Source organism: Lepidochelys olivacea, assembly GCF_965140295.1.
Source record: "Lepidochelys olivacea isolate rLepOli2 genome assembly, chromosome: 4".
NCBI lineage: Eukaryota > Metazoa > Chordata > Testudines > Cheloniidae > Lepidochelys > Lepidochelys olivacea.
This window is the reverse complement of record NC_140414.1, coordinates 125,163,662-125,186,060: the sequence shown is the minus strand read 5'-3', so window position 1 is coordinate 125,186,060 and position 22,399 is coordinate 125,163,662. Positions and strand designations below refer to the sequence as shown.

At 43.0% G+C, this 22,399-nt stretch overlaps 1 protein-coding gene across 5 annotated transcripts in view; it reads right to left on the bottom strand.

Moving 5' to 3' along the window:
• SORCS2 (sortilin related VPS10 domain containing receptor 2) overlaps positions 1–19,019 on the bottom strand; it is an 832,543-nt gene extending 813,524 nt beyond the window's left edge. For 4 of the 5 annotated variants that reach the window (XM_084627472.1, XM_084627469.1, XM_084627471.1 and 1 more), the window contains exon 1: positions 18,546–19,019. In XM_084627472.1, coding sequence (XP_084483598.1) covers positions 18,546–18,944 — 399 coding nt within the window. In that variant the 5' untranslated portion in view covers positions 18,945–19,019. The remainder of the gene's footprint in view (positions 1–18,545) is intronic. The other variant, XM_084627470.1, reaches the window with a different exon arrangement.
• Between the last annotated feature and the right edge of the window lie 3,380 nt (positions 19,020–22,399).

Here is a 22,399-nt window from a genome sequence, read left to right as displayed (position 1 = left end):
AGATATCTGGGCAGTTAAGGTCCTCTATTACTACTACATCTTGTGTTCTGGATATTTCTATTATTTATTCTAGAAATGCCCATCCATCTCATCCTCCTGATTTGGTCTTATGACATCAACATATAACAAAGACCCTCTAAGAAATTAAAAGTAATAAAAAAATTAGTTTAAGCTTTTGCTTTCTGAACTTCTGATTGACCCTGTTTACCTCATATTTAGGAATAATCTAAACAGGTTCATTTTTTCAAGATCAGTTAGGGTTGTCTTTTTTTAAAAGCTAGTGACAGATTTGTCATATCACAACATGGTGACATTTGCCTCAGACATGCTGACGGTATACTACCACATCAACAAAGGTACTTACTAAACTGAGTTTGCATATGATGTTACAGTAAGTACAAAAAAGAAGGAAGTTGCCATACTAAGTGTCATCAAGAAAATATCCCAGATTTCCCATTAAGTTCAGTCTCAAAGAGAGCAAGTTAGGGATTTCATTTAATACCTGTGTACAGCAGGTTCACTACCCTATGACAGACATCCACTATGCCTCACTGTCACCCTAGATGCATCTTGACTACCAGACATGAAAGCAGCCCAGCCAATTTGGTATTTCAGTGTCTGATCCAAAGCCCACTGAAGTTAATGGGAGTCTTTTAATTGGCTTTGGATCAGATCCTGGGAAAGCAAGGCTTTACAGGTCTGATCCTGAAAGACCTGAGAACCACAACTCCCTATACCTTTGTGACATTACAGCACTCTGCATTTCTTAAAATCAGACCGCATAGAAGAAGCCTTCTGCAAAGGGAAAGTGACTAGGATTGTGCAATCTGGGCCACTTTTCCTCTGCATCTGGTTCAGTGTGCAGAAAGATTGATGCAAAACGCCATTAACTAATTCCAGTCAGTTTCCTTCTGTAGGAAGTGGCTACAGAGGGAAACTGACCAGGATATTAGTTTTCTTTCAGCTGCCAGCCCTTCTATATGTAACATGTTATTCTGGTCTATTTCTGCTGACCCTACAGATATTGAAAAACAAATAGAAAAAAAAGAAAGAAGGAAAAAGATGAAATAAACAAATGCACAGAAAGGAGGCCAGGGGGCCAAAAAGGGAGTAAAAACAAAAAGAACAAAGACAGAAGCAGGCGGGGGAATCCATGATTGAGTGAACAGCTTTTTTCTACACAAATGCAATAAAAATGTTGAGAAAGAGAATGGTGAAGATATTTTAAAAAAAAAAAAAGAAAGAAAGACAAATGCAGAGAGAGAGGAATGAAGAACCAGTGAAGTTATCTGAGTCTATTCCATATGTTTCTTGCTCCCCTGTACCTTCCCTCCTCCCTTCTTTCCAACACTGTGTGAAGGAGTTGGATGGGGCGGAGGCAGTCAGGGGAAGGGGTCGGATAGGCATGGGGTCTCGGGGGGCCTGTCAGGGGGCGGGGGTGTGGAAAGGGGACAGGGAGCAGGGGGTGGGGTACTGGGAGGGGCAGTTAGAGGCGGGGGGTCCCAGGAGGGGGAGGTTAGGGGACAAGTAGCACAGGGGTTGGATAGGTTGGGGATTCTGAGGGGGGCAGTCAGGGGGTGGAAAGTGGTAGGGGTCGGATAGGGGGTGGGCGCACAGCCTTCCCTACCTGGCCCTCCATACAGTTTTGTAACCCCAATGTGGCCCTCAGGCCAAAAAGTTTGCCCACCCCTGCACTAAGAAGTGATTGGCTACAAATTGACCCCTCAGGTCCAAAGTAACTCCTTCAGGGCCTGGCTGGGGTGCACACCCCATCATACACAGGTTCCTCCTATTTTTTTCAAATGAGAATTATAGAAGAAACCAAAATTTAGGAGCTAGATCTACAGCTGATGTAATTTAATATAGCTCCATTGAAGTCAATGGTACTAGGCTGATTTATACCAGCTGAGAATTCCCTGGGGCCTAGAGATAGATAGCCCACTAGATTGTCACACAGGAAAATGATTTAATTGCTGCCCTTCTAGCTCATTTTAAAACTGTAGAGGAAGAGCTAGATACCTTTTTAAAAAGATCATGAGACATTCCTAAATAAGAAAGGGCAAGAAGGTTTTCAAATGACCTTTGCCCCCAGCCTTTCCCAAAACCCTTGGGGACAGACAGGCAACAGTCAGGCCTTTTAAAAAAAACAAAAACAAAAAAACCCACTAACTGGGCTTCAAATCACTGCCATGACTCTCCATTTGATCAGAAAGTTGGTGGGGTTGTTTATTTGTTTTTTTAAACATTTCCACCAACAGTTTGTACCGAACCAGCAAACCAAGCCTAATTATGCCACAGAAGCCTTCAGCTAACAAGCAGCAAAGCTTGTGTACATCAAAACAGCTTTCCCACACAGCACAAGGAAGGATCGACTATTTAAAGTCAAGCATTCAGACATCAAAGGTATCCATTTCTTAATGATTTAGAAAGGGCCAGACATTTGAATAATGTTAGGTAAACTTTCATAAATAAAAGATGAGACTTCACTTGTAATTAAGAGCATCTACCACTCATGTACCAAAAGACTAATGCCTTGAATTCAAGATTAATCCTCAAGCAGACAAGACTGTCCATTTAACTAGCATTAATCCAACTTCAGATAGCTGGAGAAAACATTCAGAACATATATCCCGTCTTTCCAATGAATGAATTATTGAAATATTTCTAAAAAAATGCTTCAGTACACAACAGCGAAAAGACACCAAGGTGACAGTTTTTCATGTATGTTTCACCCCCTGAAATAACAGTCTCTAACTCAAGCAACAATACATGTTCCTCACTAAGTCGGAACCTGCTACTAGATTTTAAGAGCAAATGAAAACAATAAGTTATTTTAACAATGGCACATAGCAGGGTGTGGCAATGCTTTTTAATGTCACCACAACCCTAATAGGGCTTATTTGCTATTTTTAAGAGACTCCGCTGGAAATAAGATACCACTATAATCAAACTATTTAGGGATCATTTTCAAGATTCTAAGCTCTGGCTACAATGTCTAATATTTCTACTGCTTAGAATATTCAGAAGCCAAAGCTCAAATCTGAACCCTTTTCAATTTGGGACATGAGTGGGTGTCACTCTGTCTGAAGTGTGAGTGCCAACCTCAGGGCAGACTGTTAAAAAGCAGGGCAGCCACCCCAAACTGATGGTATGTTCTATAACTAGATTTCACCAACCCAGAAACAAAATGTGAATTCCTAACATAACAGTCTTACCACAGAGTCACAGACAGTCCTCTTGGGCATTCCAGTTTATCTTGCTACTCAGGCAAGCTGGACTTAGTGATAAATGATCACTTATACCAAAGATCACAAAATATTCAGGTTGCTCTCAGTTCCAAGAGACCAGTCACTTACCCCGGGTCAATTTGTACCTTAGATCTCACACCAAAGACCATGCTTATAGCCAATCCTGTACTAAACTAACTGAAGGTTTATTAGCAGTTTAAATCAGGCAGCATATATACACGAGTTACAGTCTATGGTTCCAAAAGGTAACAGAGTTATAGGAATCTCTCAGCACTGAACATCTTTTAGGGCAGTGAACCTCAACCAGGGGTCCAGGGCCCCCTGGGGGGCTGCAAGCAGGTTTCCGGGGGTCTGCCAAGCAGGGCCAGCATGAGATTTGCTGGGGCCTAGGGCAGAAAGCCAAAACCCCACCACCTGGGGCTGAAGCCAGGGGCTACAAGCAACTTAGCTTTGCAGGGCCCCCTGTGGCATTGGCCCTGGGCAACTGCCCTGCTTTCTACCCCCTAATGCTGATCCTGGCTTTTATATGCAGAAAGCCAATTGTGGCACAGGTGGGCCGTGGAGATTTTATAGCATGTTGTGGGGTCCTTAGAAAGAAAAAGGTTGAGAACCCCTGTTTTAGGGCTAACCCAGGGACTTCTGCTTTTGTTTCCTAGCTCTCACCCTGTGAGAGTCCAAACAGCAAAAAGATGAAAACTTTTCAAGTCAGCTATTTTTATTTCCCTCTTCCAGAATTCAGGCTGATGGGACATGCTTCTTTGCGCATAGTATCTTCACAGGTGTGACAGGACCATTAGCCCACTCTTTGTATTGTGATGCTTCACAATGGCCCACTTAGTTCTGATAGTCCTTCATGATGGGTGGGGGAACCCTCCTCCTGCCTGGATTCACAAGTTCAGAACAGGCATGATCAAGCAAAATTTACATATTACCTTATAGCATAGAATACGGATATTAGAAGTAAAGGTTAATGCATCCAGCAACTTACAAGCATTTTATAGAGTCTAAACACATCTTTACCAGTCTAATACCTATCTTGAACAATATTAACACACAGGTGAGCTAGTCTGGTTTCCAGGTATGAATTTGTCAGTGCTCAGCTGACACCTACCAGCTTATCAAGAGCTGGCACCTGATCTACCAGCATCACAAAGGGAATAGAATTCAAAACCCTGTGTCTAACCTCAAACCTACAATTTCAGAACCAGTTTGGGTCTATTTTCTGGTATTTCCAGAATTAAAGTTTTCAAAAGACTTTGGCCCAAGGTGATAGAAACTTCACAATAACTTCACATGGGACCTGATCTTGCTACACAACCACAGATCCAGTGCCACCCCTCCCCCAATTTGATCTTAATACTCCTCCCTGAATCAACCTATTTCCTACTGCAGTCCTCACTTAAAATTACTCATAATGAAAATACAGCATTTCTGCTTAATTGCATGAGTAGTTGCGTTGTTTTCCATAGCAAGATCAAATTCTTTCCCGGGATACACACCGAAGGCTCCCATTAATATCTGTTCCTTCACTCCTGCATTAATACAAATATAGCTTGTAAAAAAGGATTCGGTCAACTTAAAATCAACCTTGTGTCTATGTTTTCTGCCTACTATTGTTACAAGTCACACAAGACTCCAATCCAGCCAAGACTTACTTAGCTATGAGCACATAAGTAGTCTCACTGACTTGAATGGCTGTATTTAAGCGTGTGAAAATCATTGCAGGGACAGACCCTAAGATTGCTAGTCCAAAACCAAAAAGCTTTAACCAGTTTTGAAATAAAGGTTGCTAAATACGGAGATAGCTCTTCATCACATTATTTCCAAAGATCAAGCACTGAATAGTTAAGGGTATCATAAATCCTGCACTGCCCCAGTGATAAGCAAATACACTATTCTTATCAAGTATTTAAAAAACCCAAATCACAATCTACTGGCTTTGATTAAAATAATAAAACAAAGAAAAGTTGCAAAAGTTAGACGTCAGAGCTTGACAGAGGCAAGTGAGTACTACCCAGATCATGCAGAGCAGCATTCAGAAAAGATCAGCCTCTTTAGAGCTGTCACTTTACCCTCCTCCCCATGCAAGAGGGCCAGGCTTGGTGAGGAGTGTAGCTACATGTGTGCTGCACCTGGTACAGGGTACTTCCTCCTCAGAATGGCTCTGTGACTGAGTGTCAAACTCTGCCTTTTCGTCTGTTCCAGGGGCAGTGCAACACCATACTGCCCCTTGCTCAGAGCTGGTGGCAAAGATAAGATTGAGCCCTCAAAGATCAGTAATAGGCAAACGTATCAACAATGAAAAGCTAACAGAGACCTGAATTTGAGACCTGCTGTGTCAGAACACACACTCTTCCATATACATACACATTCTCTGATGCTCATGTCTTTAAAATAAGATGTATGATTTACTGAATGGTGAGCTGGAGCTGGTTCGCGCGAACCGGTTGTTAAATTTCAAAGCCTGTTTAGAACCAGTTGTTAAAGGGCTGGGCAAACTGCGGCCCATGGGACCGTCCTGCCCGTCCCGGCTGGGCAGGCTCCCCTGTGAATTTTTACTCACCCGGTGGCACTCCGAGCCTTCGGCGGCAGGCCCTTCACTCGCTCCGAGCCTTTGGCGGCGGGTCCTTCAGTGCTGCCAAAGACCCGGAGCGACTGAAGAAACTGGTTCTTCAGCTTCTGGCAGCTCATCACTGGATTTATGCACCTGAAAAGTTTTCAGTTATTATAATTCAGCTCCTTAAGACAATGTCACTTTCATATTACATCAAAGCATACTAATTCTACCAATCTCCTTCAGTGCATAAACTGCAGGGACTGCACAACAACTGCTGATATCAGTGCAACAACTTACCTACAGACACACTATATGGCCTTAGTAATTTGTTTTCATTTAGTGGCATCAGCTGCATTTGCTGCTTTTAACTTCACCTTTGCAAGGCTCAGTTACAGCCATGTGAGCAGCTTAGCCTGAATGTTGAGCTGCAGAGTGCCCAATCGTGACAACTCCACATACATTTGCTGTCTGTACTATCTGCAGCTCACATTTGTTTTTCAAAGACGTGTCATTCATTTTAATTCTTCCAGATGTATTCTTATTCAATAGCTGCACTACGTCACAGCCTGTAAATATTTAATTTCATGGGGAAACAGATTTGGTACCAATAGGTTGCAACAAAAAAATAATGAGGAATGCTTTGCAAAAAGTCATATCGGTATGAGGCCTCAGATGGAGTACAGTGTCCAATTCTGGGCATCACACTTCAGCAAAAAGGTGGATAAATTGGAGAGAGTGCAGAGAAGTGCAACAAAAATGAAAAAAGGATTAGAAAACCTGACCTATGAGGAAAGGTTAAAAAACTATTGAGTCTTGAGAAAAGAAGACTGAGTGGGGACGGGACCTGAGAATAGTCTTCAAATATGTTGAGGGCTGTTATAAAGAGGACTGTGATCAATTGTTCTCTGTGTCCACTGAAGGAGTAGGACACAAAGTAATAGCCTTAATCTGCAGCAAGGAAGGTTTAGGTTAGATATTAAGAAAACCTGACTATAAGGGTAGTTAAACTCTGGAATAGGCTTCCAAGAGAGGAGATGGAATCCCCCTCCTTGGAGGTTTTTAAGAAAAGATTGGACAAATACCTGTCAGGGATGGTCTAGGTTACTTGGTCCTGCCTCCACGCAGGGGGCTGAGCTTGATGACTTCTCGAGGTTCATTCCAGTCCTACATTTCTATGCTTGTGTCATATGAATTATAAGTATCCACTAGTATCTGAACTAAATTCAGGTAACAAAATCCATAGTGATATCTGGGATTATGGCAATATTCATAGTTCCCCACAGAGCCTCATTTGCGTATTAAACATAATATTTAAGAGTTTTTATTAAACTGGGGTGAGTGAGGTTGGATGACTCCACGGCACAGATACCACGGTGGGGGGGATATATAAATAGTTAGATTAGGGTGGTACAGACAGAGAGATAGATTACACAGCTGGATGACTGGTAATGGGATATGGAGCTTTTCATTTCCAAAGTGATCAATCAAATCCACCCAGGGAGGTGATGACTGAAAGCTGTTACCCTCCATGGTAAGGATGTCAAACATCCGACCACAGGCCAGATTCAAACCACAGGAGATGTTTATGTAGATTGTGCTGAATCTCATCTTTCAATTTTTAAAAAAATGTTTCTGCCTCTGAAGCCACAAGGGTCTAATCTTCCAAATGGGAGCCTCGTGGAGCCAAGGCAGTGACATCTATCTGAGTCTACAGACAGCGTGAAACAAGGACTAAGAGGGATGAGCATAGCTCTGGTTGCTCCACTGTCTGCTTCCTTGCCAGATGGTGGGAGCACCAAAGAGAGCAGGATCAGATCTCAAGTCTCTTTGACTCCCCTCCCCTACACAGCCACTCAGACCAACCCAGGGGAGGAGAAGGAGAGAAGCTCAGAGCCAACAGCAAGTTATGACTCCCTGATTCTCTATCACAGCCATGACAGATGAAAGAACAGGCTTCTCTAATTAGCTTCTCTAATTCTTACCGGCTAGTTATGGTACACCAGGGACAATACCCCCACTGGTGACTGCAGGAATGCAGCTCCCTCTTTGAACCCATTGTACCTTCTGAAGCTGAGGGATTCCCAACCGGAACTTGTGGGTGGTTTCTGCTCCCTTCAAGCTGCCTGAGCCAGAAAGTGGGGGCAGAACAGAGCAGAGAATCTGCCCCAACCTGTTTCTTGTAGCCCCTTGACTGGGTTGAAATCATGTATTTGGCCTGCAGGCTGAAAAAGATGGGACACTGTTTTAGAGGGACTTCCAGAGACCTACAAAAGTTTACCAGTTGCTCTAAAATAAGAGCTGCAACTTGGATAAACTCCCAACCACTCTACTGGGCAGTCCAGCCCAGGTGACAGGATTCCATGTGAGCACTCACACAGCTGCCTGCTTTATTCTAACCCCCAGGGATACAGAAATATACAAGAATCCTGATCAGGTGTTTCTCATTTATTAATACCCCTGTTGTTCACAGAATGAGAAGACAGAGGATGAGAGAAGTGATGTACACATGCAGATCCACAAACCAAAGAACAGCTGTCAGGTCTAATTTTAGGTTTCCCACCCTTGACAGTGTCTTTTAAAGTAGTTAGAAAGATTGCACAGATGGAAAATTCAGGCTGCAAACAGTCAGTATCTGGGATATAGGTGAATCCAAGGCAGCATGTAGATCCACAAAAGGAACAAATACAGACATTCAGAACACTTCTTGTCTACCACAGAAGGCCAACACTAAGATTTAATGAGCGCTGCTTATTAGTTTTGTGTGAGAGACCCACAAACAACTCCAATCCTGCAAGAGGAACAACTGATAAGCGCAATCCCAGGGAGCCAGATACTGAAGAATATCTTATAAAGCTAGACACCTGGAAGATCTAGTGACAGCCTACAATCCCCTGGTGCAATCATGTTTGCGACAAAGAAACCAATACTTCTTCAAAACTGGTCATGTTGAAAAAGGTGAAACACCGCCCCAAGCTGAAAGAGCAGTTTCAATGTATTCCTGCTGACCCTTTAACTTCACTCCCTTGAGCATCCGCCTTTCAGGCACGATGGTTGTTGGAGGCAAGTGTGGGTATGCATTAATCATAAACAGGCTATTCTCCAGTAGCTGAGAAAATCAACTCCTTTATGCAGTAGCTTAATGAGAGAGTCTAGGGAGAGGGAAGTTTCACATAGCCCGAGCTGAAGGGTGGAACAGCTCAATTCTCAATCAGCATCACCATTATTTATTTGGATTACAGTAGCATCTAGAGCCCCAGTCGAGGGTCAGGGCCCCATTGTACTAGATCTTGTACAAACAGAAAAAGACAATCCCTTCTCCACAACTCTTACATGTTGGGGAGGGAAGACAAGTAACAACAACAACATGAGAACATTTTTGCATGGACTAGCACTGCACACAGAGTAGCTTGCCACCTGCCTTGCCTACACACATTAGCCCAAGGGTGATACAAAACATGCATCCTGTCACTACTGGTCACCCTTCTGCTTTTGAGCAGCTGGGAATGGGAGACTGGACTTCTACAGCATTGGCCATAGAGCTGGGAGGAAAATGCTTTTCCCATCCAGCATAAATTTAATATTATAAAAACAAAAACACTTCCCATCCCAAATCAGGACAAAAAGTAAAAAAAAAAATATTAAATTTTTTTGGAAATCCTTTTTTTTTATTCAGGTCAACTGAAACATTTTGATAATTTTGACTCAACTTTTTAAAGTTTAAATTTAGTAGATATTGAAGCGTCATTTTGACTCAAAAAAGAAATTGTTCATTTTGAAAATGTCATCAAAACATCCCTGGTTGACAATTTTGAAACTTGTTTTCCAATAATTTTTCAAACTGTAAATTTTGTTGAAATCAACCCTGTTTTGCAAACTGTTGTGAGTTTGATGAATTGACATTTTTGAGCCAAAAAACACCCAAACAGTACATTGAAAAATTCCTGCCCAGCTCCAATTGTCCATGTAGCTCAACCATCTGGCACGTGCTTAAAAAAGGAAGACATAAGAGAGACAGATCTCAGGGGAAATGGGCAGGGACATGTATAAATTGTTAATTTATGATTCCATCTAAAAGAACAAAATAGTAACAAACAATGTCATTTTAAACAATGCATAAAAATGAGCTTTAACCCTTTGGAATTTAAGTACTGGCCAAATTTATCAAAGTACTTTTAAATTCTCATTATGAAAAAAATGAATCACAGTTTACTAACAAAGACTTTTCTACAGTTTTATTTTTGGAGGACCTGGGGTAATGAAGAAAGAGAAACTGGAGGAAATTCAGAAAAGAACTATTCTCTCTCTCTGTCTGTGTTTATAATAATGGTACCTAGGTGGCAAGTCTGTTTCAAGAAGGAAGATTTAAGTGAGTTTTACTTAATGAAACAATGACTAAAGTGAAAACATGATTACTGTTTAGAAGAATCGGAAGCATATGAAGACTAAGAAGGAAGGAAAATTATTTTAGGTGGTGTAATGGAGTAACTGGGAATAATCAGACAAAATAAGAAGAGAAAAATTTAGGTTGAATTACCAAAAAAAACCCAAAAACCCCACTGTCCTAACAGCAAAAACTCAGACTTTTGAATAATCTGCCTACAGATGTGAACAGAAGCCCAGTCACTTAAGATATCGGCTGAACTAAGCGCTACAAGATCCACTCATGGGAACAAGCATGCATTAGTAGTAGGGTAGACTAAATGATCTAATAGAATTTTTCCAACTCTAATTTCTAGGATTCTGCAATTTTAGTGCATTATGAAGTAGTTGCAAGAAAACTAAAAATTGCCAAGGCTATAGAAAATCTAATTTATTTTAGGTACATAAATGGCTTCCACTACCATAGTATCTGAGCACCTCACAATCTTTAATGCATTTATTGATCCTTCCAACAATCCCGTGAGGTAGGAAAGTACCATTATCCCCATTTTACTGGTAGGGAGCTGAGGCAGAAAGAGACTAAGTGGCTTTCCCAAGGTCACACAGGAAGTCTGTGGTGAAGCAGGGAATTGAACTGAGTCTCAGGTTAGCGTCCTAAACACTGGATCATATGTCTTACTCCTTCTTAATGTCCTTCAGAATTCTGATTAACTTTCACCAGGTGAATTTGCAGTCAATGGCCCTAATCCTTAATACTGGTAAACATGTGAAGAACTTCGCTCACGTGAGTGATTCTGTTGAAGACAGTAGAGCTACAGCTGTTAATACCATTACAGTGTGCTTAAGTGTCTGCATGATCATGGCCAAAGTCCTTCCACTGCACTCCATGCATTGCTGAATCAGTCAAAGATACACACTACTGCCAAAAACAGTATGGCATTTTGCACACTGTATATATATATATATATATATATATATATATATATATATATATATATATATATATAAAATATTGTTTCTAGCTATGACTATTATTAAAATTTACATAGACATGAATATCACAATACAACATAATTCTAATAATAAACTCATCAATAACAAATGTATCTATTTAGGAAAACTTTCAAATGAGTTTGCAACATGTGTCAACGTGTTTACATATCAATGTGTAAAAGGAGGATCTGTTTGTGCAGATGCCAGGTTTACGTTACACAATCTCTACGCACCAATGCCTACTGCACATGAAAGTCTCATTTCTTCTACCCAGTGAGTGTATGAAGGATTAAATTGTAGACTGCAAGATTGCTCTTTGGGGCAGGAAGCATCCTTCTGTCTATATTTGTACAGTGCCTAGCACAATAGAGTCTTGTTCTAGGACTCGAGTTCCTAGGTGCTACCCAATGCAAATAATATAATAAGAACTGAGGAACCAGTAGGATCGCTTAACAGTTCATTCTAGACATTCACATTATTTAAAGGTGTCAACTGAAAGTGCCTATTCATAAGGGACAGTCCCTGTTCTTCAGTAAAATAATCATTTCCCCTACTTCTTCCTTCCAAAAGATTCTCCTACTCACTGAATATCAGTAGCATTAAAAGGAGTTTTCTCATTTCCCTCTCCAAATGTCTCTATTTATAGGTTTCTAGTATTGTCAAGTCTGTGAAGGGTAGTGTCTGAAATTTCCACTTCAGGATATATTCCTGATGCCAAAAACCTAGATACTTCTCCAATGAGATATTATAAATCCCGGTTTGGTTTATCCATGCACACACTGTGTGTCTGCAGTATTAGAGATATTACATCTTTATTATTAGTTGCTACATTTCTTTTACCTCCATTTTCATTTCCCCCTACCCTCCTCCAAGCACCTTGCCTCTGGCCATAGCAGTAGGGAGGTACTTCTTTACATTCTGCTCCTCTCCTTGATGAATCAGGTCTGAAATGTATTATATCCTTCCCACACACACAAAAAAAAAGGGTTGGCGCACACATTTAATTATGAATGTATGGGTCAATTTCAGGAGTCTGCTTGGGAGGTGCTGGGGCTGGGTTGTCTGTGTCTACAGAGGTGCTGCCCCCTACCTTCACTTGATGAAATTGTTGAGATACAGAGAACATCCAAAAGAAGGAAAAAACAGTAAAATGGAGGAAAAAATAATACAAACTACAAAGTTTATGTTTTGTTTTATCATTATATTAAACTTGGAATATAGTTTATTCGAAAAAAGCTCAGTGCTTTTGGTGTAAGATTCTGCAAATCCTTTCAGAATAACTTTGTTTTTATTTTCACCAACACCTCAAAGAATCTTTAAAAAAAAAAAAATCCGCCCTGTGGGGAACTTGCCTTGCAGTCTGCAATACATCTGTCATTTATTAAGTCCGGGAAGTCAGGATTTTTGACTATGTTCTCTTTTTTGTCCCATAAGCAATAATCTGGCCACTCATGATAAAGAGAGCCAAAAATCACCAAGATGGAGTGCTGCTTAGTTTGGATGAATAGTTACATTCACAGTTACAGATTTTGCTACAGGAATATTGAAGTCAATCTTCTTTATGGATTCCAACAGCACAATTTATTGCAAATTGAACAAAACAGTAAACCAATGAAATAAAATATCTGCCAAAAGAATACATTTAGTGGTCACTGGATTGTATAAATCATATGTGGTGAAACTGCATTGCAAAAAGTAACATTTTTAAATTAAGCAAAATACTTGTTTATCAAATAATGAAAAATCTGGATTAACCGGGCTGTTAAAGTAGATAAATTCCTATGTATACATAACTACTGTAACTACTGTCTATATACACAACAGCCCTTTCTTTCTTTGATAAACTACTAAATGCTCGATCTTTTTAAAGGTATATAAATGCATTTATTGTATCCCTGTGCTACACATTTATGAGGGCTACATAGGACCAAGACACCAACCTACTGGGCAAATGAGTGACTGCACAGACTTAATATTGTCAAGCAAACAAAAAAGGAAGTACAGACACTGTGAAACTGAAGATTTAAGAACTAGTTGGCTGAAGTCCTGTTCACAACACTTTAGCAGCCTGCACACATCATCCAAGATCATATCTGAATATAAGATTCATTCTTCAAGTATTTCTCTTAATTTTGATTTTTTTTAAAACACAAGTGAACACTAAGGTAAAATAGATATTCCCTATGGGAGTCAGTAAGAGTCCAATACTGTGAAGAAACTGTTTACTTTGTAATCACAGAACACTGAATGGCTTTAAGTTCTCTACTTCTAAAGAACAATTGTTTGTTTAAAGCTTTTCACTAAAAATAATATTCCCCTAAATCAGATAGGAATACTGTATCCCTAGTAAACTTTAAAAGCTGCATATTACATTTAGCACAGCATAATGATGATTTGTACAAATGGCAAACTGTAAATATTGTGATATATACCCTGATAGAAAAAGTATTGTTACTTTATCAGATAAGTGACTACCAATCAATACCTCTTGTGGATGTTAACGGCACATTGTGCAACCCAGCAGTCAAGCCTCCAATTTATGATTTTTTAGGACAGGTTAGGAAATTAGTTCCACTTACAAAAACTTTTGTTTGGAAGTACAAGTGCAAGACAGATCTCCTTGCACTTTTGAAGCAACAGGGGAAGGGGAAGTGCAAACATCGACTGTAGGAATGAACTAACCAGCTAAGCTACTGACATTAAAAGTACCAACTTTGCAAGGCTTGCATCCCCAACAATGTTTTTGACTAGACAGACTACTGTCAGAAAAGGTCAGGGACAAGCTTACTGTTTATGGAATTTATAAATAATTAATTCTTCAGCATACAAAACAAAGTAATGAGGACACAAAACGGGAAGCAATTTACATGGCTCCCTATATTAACAGAATGAGGAAGTGTTCAGTGATCTTCCTAGACATTCAAGCTCACTTTACAACCATTGCAACTGTATACACCCTCTGCTATCAAACCCAACATTTCTTTAATTCTGAAAAATTACTACACTAAGAAAGGATAACAAAAGTACACAGCAGAGTTCTAAAGCAGAGAAAAGAGGGGGAAAGGATAAATTTAATTTATGGCCTCCTCATGCAACTACAAATTAAGCACTTCCTTTGAAACACAGTAGGATTTACAAGATGAGCACAGAGCTTTTTAAAATTTATTTACATCAAGCAGTCTAAGCCCTTTCCAAGTTTGTTTATTTGTCCTTGATCCACACATGAGTGTTCCATGGCAGTGCTTTCAATGAAATACTCATGCAGGTGAACAACCTTCTGAGAAACAGCTGCCCACTCACCATTTATGATTATTTGTCTCTCCGTCAGGGAGCTCCAGGGAATAACCCTACTGTGTTTTTTCTCCTTTATTTTACAAGGCAAGGTGTTTAACAGGCTATATGGTTGTCTAGAGCTCATTGCTGCCAAATTTTCAACCACCACTACTGTAAAGTATGAGAGAACTAGTTTAGCTCCTGAACCAAAGTGCTGAGTGCCTCCAAAGAAGTTCCCACCATCCTCAGGCATAGGTTCAGGAACAAGGGGTGCAGGGAGCGCTGCCACACCCTCTTGCTTGAAGTATTAACAACAAGGTTTCTGCCTTCAGCACCCCCAGTATAAAAATTGTTCCAGCACCATTGTCCTCAGATTACATCCACACTGCAGCTGGGAGGTGTGATTCCCAATGCAGGTAGGCAGACACACTAGCTCTGCTGGAACTAGCATGCTAAAAATAGCGGCATGGGTGGCGGTTCATGCTAGCCACCTGAATCCAAGCCTGCTCAGCACCTCACAAGGAGGCGCAAGGCCTGATCTGAAGTCCACTGTTACCAATGGGAATCTTTCCATTGATTTCAGTGGGCTTTGGATCAGGCCCTCAGTAGCTTCTGGCTCCATCCTTCCCTACTGAGGTCGAGGGGAGTTATGACATTATTACAATGGTGAAAGATAAGGCACAAAGTTGGCAACCATTTCTATTAATTTTTTCTCTTAGATTATTGTTCCTTGCTCCAAACACTTATCAGAAGTTAATCAAAAGTTCCTCCTGCTTTCTAACATGGATATAGGGCCTGAACCAGAGCCCATTGAAGTCTCCCACAGACTTCAATGGATTGTAAATCAGGTCCTTAGTTAAATTCAATAGGGTTTTTTCTTGCCTGTGGTATTTAAACTCACAACTGAATGAAGAACAGTGATATTTGCTTGTATCACTTTCATCTCATCCTCACTGCATGAACTTGACACACTTCTTCCACTTTTCTCAGACAGACTAGTTCTGTACCTTCTTTGCAATCCTCAGATCACTTCTTTGTAGCAGCTTTTGGTTCCTCATTGCTTTATCAACTCATATTCTACAACACAACCAACCAAACATGTTAGCAGACAAGTCTAATGAATCAGGGGGGATGAAAATTCCTGCCACCTACATATTTTTTAAAAGCATGCTAAGCAAACAAACTAGGTGCTCAGGTGTGTGGTAATGGGATAGAAAGCCTTTCAGCTCCAGATCATTTGTCCAGCCCACTATGGGACAGTCCAGCTGATAGCAGGCACGCTGAACAGCATGATTTTGAAATAACACAGCACAACTAAACATTTTTGTCTCTGAATTAGTAAACACAGTAGCAAACATCTATTTGCACTAATGATGTGGAGTCCCGCCACACATTAATGAATTTAGTAAACTAATAAGTGCACAAACAATAAAAGAATAAGATAATGCATCAAATTTATTCCATTCTGACAGTGTCATGTATTTTTGCTACTGAGGAAACTACTTCATCATATACTAGTACACACATTGTAGAATATCGTGAAAAAATAACGAAATCTTAGTAATACAAGCTAACACTGCAGCATCTGCTATTAAATATTTGCGGAGAGATGGGGAGAGACCACTAGTTTTAAGTGTGTGGATTAGCAAGGTATTTGTTTGAGAGCACACAGAGTACTGTGCATGAACGCCGTTACATTTTTTGTACATAAAAATCTGAATTCGAGCCAACTTTTTTAATAGTGATCTTTTCAAGAAACAAAAATAGCCCTAACAGCCTGCCAGCACTGCCCATGAAAAGAAATGGCATTATTCTGAAAGCAGAAACAGGGAAAGGACAAAACTAGAGAAATATGCCAATGATTTGCAATACTTTCCATGAAATGAAAATGGCCATCAGTTCACATTTCCCTCCTAAGTAAATCAGAAACTAGGCATCAAGCTTTATGATGCTGACTCCAACTCTGACACACGAAAATATCCGATTATATAATAAGCATTAACACAAGCAGCCAGCCTGCTCACAGGACAGCTCTTGTTCTTGTGCGACCCACTAGCAGAGCTAGCACAAAGTGGATTGGACAACCCGAAGGGGAAGATGCTAATCCATACATTTATGGGAAACACAGTGCATGCTTGCTGAACGGAGTCAAGTGTAAATGAACACTATGCATAATTTGCAAAGCTCACGTTCAAACAAAGGCGAGGATCTCAGCTAATCTACAATGAAATAAAGCAGAGATTTTCCAGAAATGCTAAAAATCTTCAGGAGAAAATCATTCTAGATTTTTCATAACAAGATTTCACCGCCTATGTGGTTATATAGACATTACACAATGCCTGGTGCTGTGTAATATTTACCTATGCTACACAATGTTATGAAATAATGTCTTACTGTAGGATAAATTCAAAAGCAGCAAATCCCAGAAACCATCTGTTCAAATATATACCCATCATCTGTGGATATAAAGGAAATAAAGATGAGATTGAATATTAGTTAAAAACAGATAATGGGCTGAATTAATGGAATTATCCCAGCAGAGAAGTTGGCCTTATATAATTAGTTAAATGTAAATATTACAAGGTCACACACTGCTTTAACTGTGACAAAGTTCTGAAACTTGGTGTACAGTACCTACAAAAAAGCACCAGTGTCAGCAAAATATTTTTATAAAACTTTGATCAGTACATAGGAAGCCAGTTTGTTAGAAGATTCAAAAAGGAGCAAGTACAATGAAGTATAATGGATACAGTAAAATAAAAGTTTCACCATCCATTTACACCATAGGACAGAATGGGTCCCGTGGGTTTCTGAGCAGAGAGATCAAGGCACCTGACTCCATAAACTCTATGCATTTTTGACCAAATCAAACAGCAGAGCCTCCATTTGTGTGCGACTTGCACAGGTGAGACCAGACCAGGGTCAGCTGCTGCAGGGAGCGACAGAGCGCCGTTTTCAGCGGCATGAAAGGGTCTTTGGGTTTGGGGGCTGACAAAAGATAACGTGCAACTGTGAAATGAGACAGAATAGCAGGGTCATGGGAAGGAAAGCTGGAAAGCTGAGTGGGTGCGTACGCCCTAGATGGAAGTGTTCGAACGGGAGCCTCCCCACCACCCGTGCCCTCTGCCCAAGGGCGCGTTAGCAGGCCCAAGAATGAAGCTCAAACTGAGACCGATGACCCGGCGCCACTGTTTTACAACCAAGTGCCTCCGCTGTGTTTTTTTACCCTCTCGGGCCTTTTAGCACACGGGCCAGGGATTAGAAGCAGGCGATTGATTTGAGGTGAATCGATTGAGCAGCGACAATTTAATCTGGCACTTTTATGAAGGGCTGGAGGGGATAATCCTCTGGCCGCTGCTCTCTCCCTCCCCATCACACGGGGCGGGTGTGACCGGCCACTAGGCGTCTGCTGGAGCTGCCGACAGCCGCCCGAGGATAAGAAACCGAGATAACTTTCCATCTCTCGGGCCCGATCCTCCCGCCAAGTCACCCCCAACCTGCCCCTTAGCCCCAGCGGCCAATGCAGCCTGAGCAGCGTCTCGGGCCAGAGGAGGCAGCCCGAGCTCGGGAGACCTGCCCCAGGTGCAGTTCCACCCCCCCAACCCCCTTCTCCATCTATGTGCGGGATGCACGCTGCAAACTTTCCAAACTTTCTGGGGAAGTCGTTCAACCGGGGTGGGACTTGCTGCTGCCGCTGCCCCTGGTCACATCTCTCTTCCTCCCGGCCTCCCCCAAATCAGGGCGACCCTCTTTCCTCCCCTGCCGGAGTACCGGCGTTTGGCCAAGGAGGAGGAGACCAGTTTCCGCCCTGGACCTGCCTGAGCCCTAGCCTGGGATGCACTTGTCACCCGCCGCCTCCAGCCACGCAAGCAAAGGGCTGCTTTGCTGCACCGACGCCGGAACGCCAGGCCCCCCGGCAAGGCTCCCCGAGGCAGCGGGGTGGGGAAGGGAACAGCTACCGTAATACAGCGCGGAGGGCTGGGGCCATATAACGCAGGGGCGGCAGGGGCTGGGCTCTCAGCTGGGGGGGCGGGCGGGACGATGCCCCCACCCGCGGGCTGGATGGCTTTGACTGGGGAGGGGCCCCTACTTACACTGCTGTTCTCGCCAGTCCAGTGCACCATCGCCTGGTTGTGAGACGCGTCCCCTTTGAGCACGAAGGAGGTGCTGATCAGAGAGACCTGCTCCCTGGCCGGGCGGGAGGAGGTGGAGGATGCTCTCCTGGAGCGACTCCCCGCAGCAGCCCCCACGCCTTCGCCAGCGCGCCCCAGCTCACTCGCCTCCTCCCGGCCGCCGCCGCCGCCGCCGGGGCGGAACAGCAGCTCCCGCGGGTTCCTGCTTGCCCGGGTCACCCAGCTGGAGCTCCGGCCGCCCCGCTGCTCCGAGGGGCGCGCAGCCCAGCAGGCACCGAGCAGCAGCAGCAGCAGCGCCAGGCTAGGGGCTGTCCTGGGGAGGGTCCCTGTTGCAGGCACGAGTGGCCCCCTTTGCGCCATGCTCGCCTTCGGATGTGCTAGTGACAGGCTGGGATGTGAATGTGAGACAGATACACAGCCTCCGGAGGGGGGAGGGAGGGGAGGGAGGCAGGGTTTGTAACCAAAGCGAGGGTTTACACTGGAAACAACGTGCTCGGGACTCCGCTCCCAGCCAAGGAGAGGCGCCGCCATCTGCTGGCTCCTCTCTGAAGCCCAAGGCGCAGGCAGCCGGAGAGAAGCAGAGCCCAGCACAGCTGCACCTAATGTTACTGGGAAGGCTGGGTCCCGGTCCCACTCCCACCCCCACCCACCCCTAGACTTCCTGGGCGATCATTCGTGGCCCTGGGTTGGAGGCCGCTCCCTGCTGCTAATAATGGACATCTGGATGACAGGAGCAGCGCAGCTGGCTGTTACAGCCTGCCTTGCAAAATCTAAACTCCTGCAGTTCCTGAATGTTCTTTGTGTATGAATGCGCACCAGAAGTGAAAACAACCACTCCAAGCTATCCCAAGTTACTCCATCCTCTGGGCTTCAGAGTGTGTCTAGGGCCCAGCCTCTGTCTTTTCTTTTAGAGGGTAGATTCTTTTGTCACATGAACTGTCCTTCTTGTGGCACCTTAGAGACTAACCAATTTATTTGAGCATAAGCTTTCCTGAGCTACAATGAATGCATCCGATGAAGTGAGCTGTAGCTCAGGAAAGTTTATGCTCAAATAAATTGGTTAGTCTCTAAGGTGCCACAAGTCCTCCTTTTCTTTTTGCGAATACAGACTAACAGGCTGTTACTCTGAAACCTGTCCTTCTTGTAAAAAGGAAAGGAGTACTTGTGGCACGTTAGAGACTAACTAATTTATTTGAGCATAAGCTTTCGTGAGCTAGTCTCTAAGGTGCCACAAGTACTCATTTTCTTTTTGCGAATACAGACTAACACGGCTGTTACTCTGAAACCTGTCCTTCTTGTGTGACTTGTGCTCAGCCTTATACAGTATAAGTGCTTGGTAAATAATGGTGTGGGTGTGTATATAATTACATACACACAAGCCCCATTAAAAGAGCATTAAGGTTGCAAAGTCAAGCACTCAAAAGTTAGGAACTGCCAGAATTAAAGTTGTCTATGCCATCTTAATTCCACCCCCTTGTGTATATGCCTAGGATACAAATACTTTAATTCAGCAGTTCTCAGACTGTGGGTCAGGACCCCAATGTGGGTCATGACTCTGTTTTAATGAGGTTGCCAGGGCTGGTGTTAGACTTCCTGGTGCCCAGGACCAAAGCCGAAGCCTGAGCCCCACCACCCGGGGCCAAAGCCCTAGCCCGAGAGCTTCAGCCCTGGGTGTGGGACTCAGGCTTTGGCTTCAGCCCTGGGCGGTGGGGCTCAGGTTACAGGCCCCCCTGCCTGGGGCTGAAGCCCTTTGCCTTTGGTCCCATTGCCCGGGAGGCAGGGCTCGGGCAGGCTCAGGTTTCGGTCCCCTCTTCTGGGGTTGTGTAGTAATTTTTGTTGTCAGAAGGGAGGTGAGGTGTTTGAAGAACCACTGCTTTAATTACATGATCATATATTTTTCCATAGGACTCCTACCCCATTCAGTACACTGCACAGGATGGATGGTGTTCAATTAAAGAGCAGTTATTCAATATTTTTTATCCTCATTGTTCAGTGGGTGGCCTTTGGCCTTAGTTATAGCACACTAGTCAAACCCTGCTCTGAAGATAGAATTATTAATTTCCTCAAGGGCTTTCCCATGGAATTCATCTCTATAGTAGTGGAGTGCTTCACAAACATTTTATCTTCACAATATCCATATGATGGGAGATAGTGGTATTATCTCCCCTTTTACAGATGAGAAATTGAGGCACAGAGAAACTAAGGTCAGAAGTGTCCACTAATTCTGGGTGCCCAACTTGAGACATCTAGGATCTGATTTTTCAGAATATTAAGCATTATATGGCACTTTATGTAACCAAGCACAGCTCCAAGGGACTTCAATGGTCAAGGAATGTCAACACTTCTGCCCCGTTCTCCCCCAATGGCTTATAGTCCCAGCCACCTTGTGCAGCCAGTCCCAGTCTTTCCTTGTTTCCCATCCCCTGGCTCCAGTCTATCACCATTTCCCTGACAACTCCAAGTTCCAAAATTCCCTTCTCCCCTTCTCCCAGTCTCTTTGCGCAACCATTGTCAGTTACAGTCCCCACCACCACTCCATTTACATTCTCACCAGACTCTTTGTCGCAATCTACCCCTTCCTCTTCCTGCTGGTCTAGCTAAGACTGAATCAGACAACTTCCTCCTCTACACTGGCTGGTGTGAGCAATGGGATTACTGAGTGTGCAAGAGAAACAGGCTCTCAGTTTCAGTGCCTGGCCCCACTCCCACCTGGAGCAGCCAGTCATTTCAGGGAAAATCCTTCTTTCTCAGCCCCCTGTAGTCCTAGGCTGAAGCATGTTTCAATTCCAAAGAGCAACTGAGCATATGCAGTCAGGTCAGTAGTAGGAGCTGTGAGGGGACAGTACATGCTGAGACTGCTAAAAGCTGTGAGAGCCTCGAGCATGCTCAGTGAGGGTGGATTCTTCAGAGATTTTAGCTGTTAAACTCTAGCAAGTCTCTACTGAGCATATGTGAACTGAGATTTTTCAAAGGTTTATAACTGGTCCAAATTTGGGCAGGTTTTCACAGAGATGGCAAAAGGCAATACCTGATACAAAGGCTACCCTCTGCCTTTGTCAAATTTCAAATCCCTGCTCTAAAGCATGGGAATGCTGGAGTTTCTTTAAAAAAAAGTTTCTAGAATTTGTCAACATAGGCAAAACATGTATTTCCCTAGTCTCATTCTTGGAAACAGCTCAATCATTTTGAAATTTTCCCAAAAAGGTCAGACAAAAGCAGACAACCAGCATGTAAAATTTCAGCCCAAAAGGTTAAAAATTGATAAAGTTTTAAGCAACTGAAAACAGGGTTTTATAGTGGGATTGTAAGGCAACCTTAACAGTCTTGTACTAGCACTGCCTATAATAGAAGTATGTATATTTCCTGTGCGCAGAATGGGGCAAAATTCCGGTGGAAAAAGGAGTATGTGGTCACAAAATTAAAGATTCAGGCCATGTTTACACTACAAACTTAAATAGACGTAAGGTAAGTCGACATACAGTCAGTTGTGCATGTGCACACCACACTCCTTGTGTTGGTGGAGCACATCCTAACTAGCAGTGCTTGCATCGATGCAGAGAGCAGTGCACGATGGGTAGCTATCCCACAGTGCAACTTTCCATAGGGAGTTTTGGGAAGGGCTAGCAGTGCCTCATGGGAGCAAAACATTCTTGCAGGACTGGGAACATGGCTTGAACATCCCATGATGCCATTTTCTCCCTCCCCTGATTTCCTCCACATCCCATAATATTTCACACCTTTTTTCAAAAGCCTGGCATACCCATGCATCCACCATCTCTAGAGAAGCATGGACCCTGCAGAGCTGTGCACTATTG